The following is a 7500-nucleotide window of genomic DNA, read 5'->3' on the forward strand; positions in this document are numbered from 1 at the left end:
GAGATAGCCATGGCAAACCTCCAGACACACTCCCCTGTCCCAATCATTCCTAGTAAACACCCTAGGTGGACACTGGACAGATGGGGTGTTGAAGTGGACCTGAAGTGTAGCCATGACCATTCTCTGGTCAGTACCACATGCCTCAGACCTCCAATAAACCCTAAAGTTCTTTAGGCTCCTCCAGGAATTGTTAGGAAGGACGTTTCCTTGGCCACATTACCCATATCACTGTACCATGTTCAGTGCTGCAGGCTGGAACACTCGCACCAAGAACCAGAAAGTCTCTAGGGCCTAACAACAACTGTTTCTAAAGCTAGAATCACAGCTCCTGAGCCATGAGAACCAACACACATTTCAAAGTTAGCTCAATCATAACCAGATATTATAACAAAGTGTTCCAGAACAATGCAAATATCTCATCTCCTACAACAGTCTACCACAGATGTGAGTTTGGTACAAAACACATGAAACCAAATGCATGCTTCAGTCTCAATGCAATTATATTCTCATTGACTGGAACAATTTCCACTGCTGAAGACTGAAGTCTGCTTTAGATGACTTAGGCTTGTAATTGGTGACCATTACTACAGCCTGACCAATAATAGGTGTAACTACCTACACTAATCAAGCTGCTGTCAGGTCTTCGCAATGGCTGCCTCAACTCTCTGCTGCTTCATCTCCCTCAATAGAAGGGGTACTCAAACATCCTGTAGAGGGCAGATATTCCATATGTATGGATATGTGTTTCCAATAATATGTGTACATATATGTGTGTTTAAGTTTATGTTTATGTTTATGTTTATATATATATATGTTTATATATATATATATATATATATATATATATATATATATATATATATATAGAGAGAGAGAGAGAGAGAGAGAGAGAGAGAGAGAGAGAGTAAATATCATATATACACTTTATATATAAGTATCATATATACATATATATAAATATCATATATATATGTGTATGTGTGCATATATGTGTACTTACATATATATGTGTATATGTATGTATGTATGTATGTATGTATGTATGTATGTATGTATGTATGTATGTATGTATGTATGTGTATGTGTATGTGTATGTGTATGTGTATGTGTATGTGTATGTGTATGTGTATGTATATGTGTGCGTGTGCGTGTGCGTGTGCGTGTGCATGTACGTGTGCATGTGCGTGTGCATGTGCGCGTGCGTGTGCATGTTAGTGTGTGCGTGTGTGTGAGTGCGTGTATAAATAAAATAAAAGTGAGTACTATGAACTATGTGCACAAATACAAGATGGCCTGATGGTATTGGCTGAACTGAACTCTTAGTGGAAAAAAAAAAAAAATCATATTTTTTTTAGATGCCTTTCATTACTTTGGGGTGATGTTCGGAGATCTGGAATAAAATGAAAGAAAGAAAGAAAAATGTTAGGAGGGAAGCCTGCCTGTATCCAGACATGTGAACACATTAAAAAAAGCTTTGTGATTTATCTACAGACCACCAGGAGACTTTATCTGTAAATAAAAACTCAAACGGCAAGCCACATTAACCTTGATGCTTAATTCAAACTATACCAAACAGTATGTAGCTACTTACATTTTATTATGGACAATATCCTACAAAATGAACAGGTGTTGAGCAATGAGGTGTCTCCTCAGTAACAAACGGTTTTATCTTCCTGTGTTTAGTTGTGCTTGTAGGCAAGTGTACTATAACATGACTCTATATGTATTACTTTGTGCGCTTGTATATCAGTAGCATTTGAAAAGAGCATTTGAAAACATATTGTATCAATACCACAGAAATAGTAGTATGAAGATTTATCTAGCATATGAACCTAACTATGAATGTGACCAGAACAACGCTACTGCAAAACCTCTTAAAAGGCATTCTGCAAGTGATTATCAACATGGGACAATATCCTTTGTAGAGTCATTCATCAATTCAACTTCTACCAATTCCAGAGATGGATTACCTAGAAATTCCTGCTCTTTCTAAAAGTACAGCAACTTAGGCATAAGTTGTACATTTTAATAATAATAATGATAAAAAAAAAAAAAAAAAGAGAAGAAAATTAACTGACATAAAAAATATCGGAAATGTCACAAGAGTTTATACATCTCATCCACGTATAACAGAAAACCTTACAAACAGAAAAATACAAAGATACTACATCGTAAGTAGTTTCAAAAGGAAGGTTTTACTGCAAGGCAAAACTCCTCGGAAAAATCAAAAACAAACGCGAAAAGGCCTAGAGTTAAAAGATGATCAGACTGATTCAGTAACTGTGCATTTGCGCTACTGGTTCCTTTCATCCATTGCATGAATACTTCAATCGAAAGAACTAGCAACAACAACAACAGTTATATCAACATTAACATCCACTATGTAAAAGGACACTTTTTCCTCTTTTTTCTTAACCTATTTGGATCAGTTCACATGGCTCTATCAATCTAACATTAGCTTATTATACACCTGAAGCGAAGACAAAGATGATTTGAAGTATAGATTTTTAAAAATAATTTCAACTCTTTTGTTCCATATTGTCTATTCTATGTACAATAATAAAAGTCTCAAAACAAAAGTCAAGAGGCAGAAACTAGATTTTAAAAAAAAATCTAATATGAAAATGTTTTATACCAACATAAATTCTCAATGTTCCTTCTTTCTTGTTGCTGTAAAATTTAAGTCCATTCGACTGGAGGAAGAAGAAGAAGATCTAATATAAAATGGGCTGATCTATCCTTCTTGCATACAAGCTCATATTCAACTTTTCAACATCCACAATAACTGTTTTTCTTAACACAACCATTCTCCAAGTAATACGAAAAGGTAATTCTTGATAGTTCACCTTCTTCTTGCTTCTAGCCATCTCAAAGTATTTTTTTTCCTTATTGTCTAAAATAATATCAGCATCAACTTGCTGTTCCCTGTCATGTCTGATCCCTTAGGCCAGTTGAACACAAGAATCGATCGATAACGTCTTTGCAATCTAATATCAAATCTAATATTACATCATATACACTAGCTAAACAAGATTTATGCAACATCAGAATTGAGCTGTATGTTAAAAAATATATGCTGACTTTGTTTTTCCCAGTGTACTGGTATGTAAGAATAAAATGTCTTAATATAAATCTCCTAACTGCCTTGATCCTTTCAATATTTTTTACTCAATATCACAGAAAAAATGTTTTAATGTCGCACTATTTCAGCGCTGTGTTCAGTGTAGTTAAATTACTATAATTTCTGAAAGGTGAACTGTATTCTTCTCTTACTCTATAGTAAACTGTTATGCATTATATGGCTACTATATGGTGATAATGACTTTCTTTGCATAGTTTTTTGATTAACATAATACATTCCCTGGATGTGATGCTGCTTCACCTTGTCAACAGAAATACTGAACCTTCAGAGCAAAGACAACATGCACCATAATATCAAACACTACACCCAAGGTATGTGAAATACTTCATTCGGTTTATACAGCCTTGAAAACATTAAATATAGTGTCTTTTGATTGTGCATCATCATTTCATCAAAGAGCAGTCAAATCATTCACTTGGAAGATATTATAAACTCTATCCTCTCTATTACAAAGTTGAAAATCTAAAAACTACTCTAGGTTTGAAATATCAGACCATATCTATCACTAAAACTGGATATAAAGAAAACCTGACATTTTGCCACAGTCTGACAGCTTTTTCAAACATTAAATCACGGTCACTTCCACAACTTCACTTTTTCCCCCAAAACACCCATCTCACTAATAATGTATATAAATGAATTACTGTTTTATGAGCAGTTGAAAACTGAAAAGCTAAATACTAATAGTTTAAAAGTTATTATGTGAGCAGAACATGGTCTATAATTTGCCAGGTTCATGAAGTTATCATCATGCTGTTTAACTGTGATTTTTCTCCCTCGTATGCATGGTGGGTCTGATGAGCTGCAAGACAAAATTAAAGTTATGAGAAAAAAGCAGTACAACTAAAGAACTTTTATCATTTAATCTGATCTTCAGGTTAGACTTTATCACCTACTCGCACAAAGTTTCACATATGTCAGTAAAACGCAAAATATTCACCCATTCCCTCACCAGCCCATACAAGGCAGACAAATACTTACGTTTATAGAACTCTGCACTGAAAACCACATCGGGAACCAAGCTATGCACTTTCTTCATGACTGTTGCCTGGTTTGTCAAAGAGCTTTCGTAATTCCAGATTTGCAACAGATCATCGCGATCTCGAATTGATACTGAGATTCCACACACTTCATCCCCTGGAGCAAGGTGTCCCTCGAACTGCTCCCCAATAGCTGCTAACAACAGCTCCTTCCAAACTCGCGACTACAAACACCAGAAACAATGCATTAGAACTCTATACTGAAGTCTATCCATTTGACAATAATTTCATTATCATTACATTTCCACTTGTACTACACAGACAACTCAGCTCATTTACCATCAAGGGGAAATTCCCTACTCACCGTATCTCGTTTTGCGACCTTAATTCTCCACGTTCCGCCGTTCTGGTTACCCTCATCCTCCCACATAGGGCGACGGTCACCACGCATTAGATGGTAAGAGTAACGGAGGGATATTTCCGAAACATCGGGGATATGGTTATACACCGACCAAAAACTCTGGACTGTAGATACGCTATAAATTTTCTTCATATTAGCTTCATATTCTGCTGCTGTCGCTCCACGTGTAGCTCTGAAAAAAAAAATAATAATAATGATTATAACATTAATATTAATAATAATAAGAAACTTGTACAAAAAAGTGTTTTGATCCCTTCCTTCAGTCTACTTAATCTAAAATATCTTCCTTCAATCTATTTTAATGTATATGAAAAAAATAAAATTGTTTTTAAAAAGTATTCAAAGTATTTCCTAAGTTCATTCAGTTTTCTGTTGCTTATCTCACATTTACATATGAGATAAGCAACACATTCTGTATCCTGAAGATTGATAGTTACCATTAGCTTTAAGAAGATATATATTACTGAAGCAATAACAAACACATACATAATAATGGGAAATAATATATGGTAATAACAAATGCAGACACAAACACATGCACAATTACAAACTCTACAGCAAAAACACATCTGCACATCCACATCACTCTCTCACTCTCTCACTCTCTCACTCTCTCACACTCTCACTCTCACTCTCACTCTCACTCTCAGTCTCAGTCTCAGTCTCAGTCTCAGTCTCAGTCTCAGTCTCAGTCTCAGTCTCAGTCTCAGTCTCAGTCTCAGTCTCAGTCTCAGTCTCAGTCTCAGTCTCAGTCTCAGTCTCAGTCTCAGTCTCAGTCTCAGTCTCAGTCTCAGTCTCAGTCTCAGTCTCAGTCTCAGTCTCTCTCTCTCTCTCTCTCTCTCTCTCTCTCTCTCTCTCTCTCTCTCTCTCTCTCAGTCTCACACATCCAAATAATAAGAAAATTATAAAAACGATAAAATAACAAACACTGGCATAGTGCCAATAATAACAAAAATATGAATAATAACAATTGTACATCCAATATCTATAACAGCATTAAAAATACATGAACAGCAATAAAAACAATTATGAAAATGTGATAATGATAATGATAACAATAAAAATGACTAAGGTTATCAATTACCAATAACCAAGATTTTAAACTTGACATTATTAAATCTCTCTCTCTCTCTCTCTCTCTCAGTCTCACACATCCAAATAATAAGAAAATTATAATAACGATAAAATAACAAACACTGGCATAGTGCCAATAATAACAAAAATATGAATAATAACAATTGTACATCCAATATCTATAACAGCATTAAAAATACATGAACAGCAATAAAAACAATTATGAAAATGTGATAATGATAATGATAACAATAAAAATGACTAAGGTTATCAATTACCAATAACCAAGATTTTAAACTTGACATTATTAAATCAATTAGTTTCCTCTGCTGATCAGAAGTAAAGATTTATTTTTGCTCCAGTAAGCCAGTAAGTACACTTTCAGGTGACTATATGACAACCAAGTAATAAACAAAAAAAAGAAAAGAAAGAAAGAAAAAAAATATATATGTGTGTATATATATACATATATATATATATATATATATATATATATATATATATATATATATATATGTATAAGTATATATATAAGCCAATAAGAATTTATCCTTATATAATTTTGAATATTCATCCACTGAGTCATCAAAATAAATTAAGAAATAAATACACAACTTTAATAATCAAACAAATACATATACAAATAAATATAAAGTTGTTACTTACAGATAAGGCACTTTACAACGGAAATAACAGATATTAAACTCCTCCCAAAATTTGGCATGTAATGTTCCTATTCACCACAAATTAAAAAAAATATATTATTACGCGATCTGAACCCTAGGTAAAGTATTACAGAATAGCATTCACCATGATTGTTTTTGCTTTCATTCAAAGGTCTATGAAAGCAGTATAGATAAAATTGCAAGACAGAAAAAACAAAAAAGAGGACAAAAAAAAAAAAATGTAAATCGAATGCATGAAAAAATGGCATTAATATGCTAAAAACAATGCACCCTAAACTATAAGATATTTAATCATTGTTGTTTGTCGCAATCCCGGCTCCTAGCAATATCCTTGACCTGTACACAGAAATCTAATCAACGTATTTCAAAACCACCATACCCCAAAGAAAAAAAAACCAAAAAAAGAAGGTATTTGTTCCCAAGAGCGAAACACCCTCCAGTAACTTAATCCCAACGCTAAGGTATTATGCGCACCCAAAATTCCGAGCCTAACCCCTCCTACCCTCTATTTATTCCCTAGATGCTGGGATATTTCCTTCATTCCGCGGTAAATATCAGGCCGTGGTTGCTGTGCCGGTGTCGTTTTTAAACTATTTCTTACGCTCTATAAGATGGCACATTTCCCTCTATCTCTGTGCGTTGTTCTCGGTAACATTAAACAAAAAAAGAAAAAAAAGGACGACTAAATAATAAATAAATTCTTTCAAAGTATGACATAAAAAAAACAATAACAACAACAACAGGACAAGTTTTTCTTTCTCTGGGCAGGATGAGGAAGGAAGAATAGAAGAAGAGCAGAAGGAGGAAGGAGGAGAAGGAGAATGAAAAAGAGGTAGAGGAGGAAGAGGAGGAGACGAGGAAGAAAGAAGAAGAAGAAAGGAATGCCAATAAGGAAGGAAGAACAGAGGTCTCGGGGGCCCCCAGCCTCACTTATCAATCCAGAAGGTCCAGTGCGTGTTGAGGGGGACGCCCTCGCACTCGTCCTTCCTGAGGGCGGCGTAGGCGTCCGGGTGCAGGGCGGGGGAGCGAGCCACGTCCTCCAGTGCCCCGTTGTTGGCCTCGCTCCCTGGGATGGGTATGGTCGCCATGGTGCCTCCTGGGGCCTCTGTCTCTCGCTGGGGAAGGGCCTCCGACGCCTCCTGGGGGTCTCCTCGGGCAGGGCGCTCGCTTCCTTCCCTCTTCCCTCCCTTCAGATCC

The 7500-nt window shown here is 35.5% G+C and overlaps 1 protein-coding gene across 1 annotated transcript in view; it reads right to left on the reverse strand.

The window, feature by feature from the left end:
* Positions 1-1573: 1573 nt before the first annotated feature.
* LOC125028798 (eukaryotic translation initiation factor 4E type 3-like) overlaps positions 1574-7500 on the reverse strand; it is a 6763-nt gene continuing 836 nt past the window's right edge. The window contains exons 2-5 of the mRNA XM_047618298.1: positions 7234-7500; positions 4487-4715; positions 4124-4346; positions 1574-3944 (exon numbers count right to left, since the gene is read on the reverse strand). The exon at positions 7234-7500 is cut by the window's right edge and continues 347 nt beyond it. Coding sequence (XP_047474254.1) covers positions 3877-3944; positions 4124-4346; positions 4487-4715; positions 7234-7391 — 678 coding nt within the window. The 5' untranslated portion in view covers positions 7392-7500 and the 3' untranslated portion in view covers positions 1574-3876. The remainder of the gene's footprint in view (positions 3945-4123; positions 4347-4486; positions 4716-7233) is intronic.

The sequence above is a fragment of the Penaeus chinensis genome, chromosome 9 (assembly GCF_019202785.1).
Source record: "Penaeus chinensis breed Huanghai No. 1 chromosome 9, ASM1920278v2, whole genome shotgun sequence".
NCBI classification, from domain to species: Eukaryota; Metazoa; Arthropoda; class Malacostraca; order Decapoda; family Penaeidae; genus Penaeus; species Penaeus chinensis.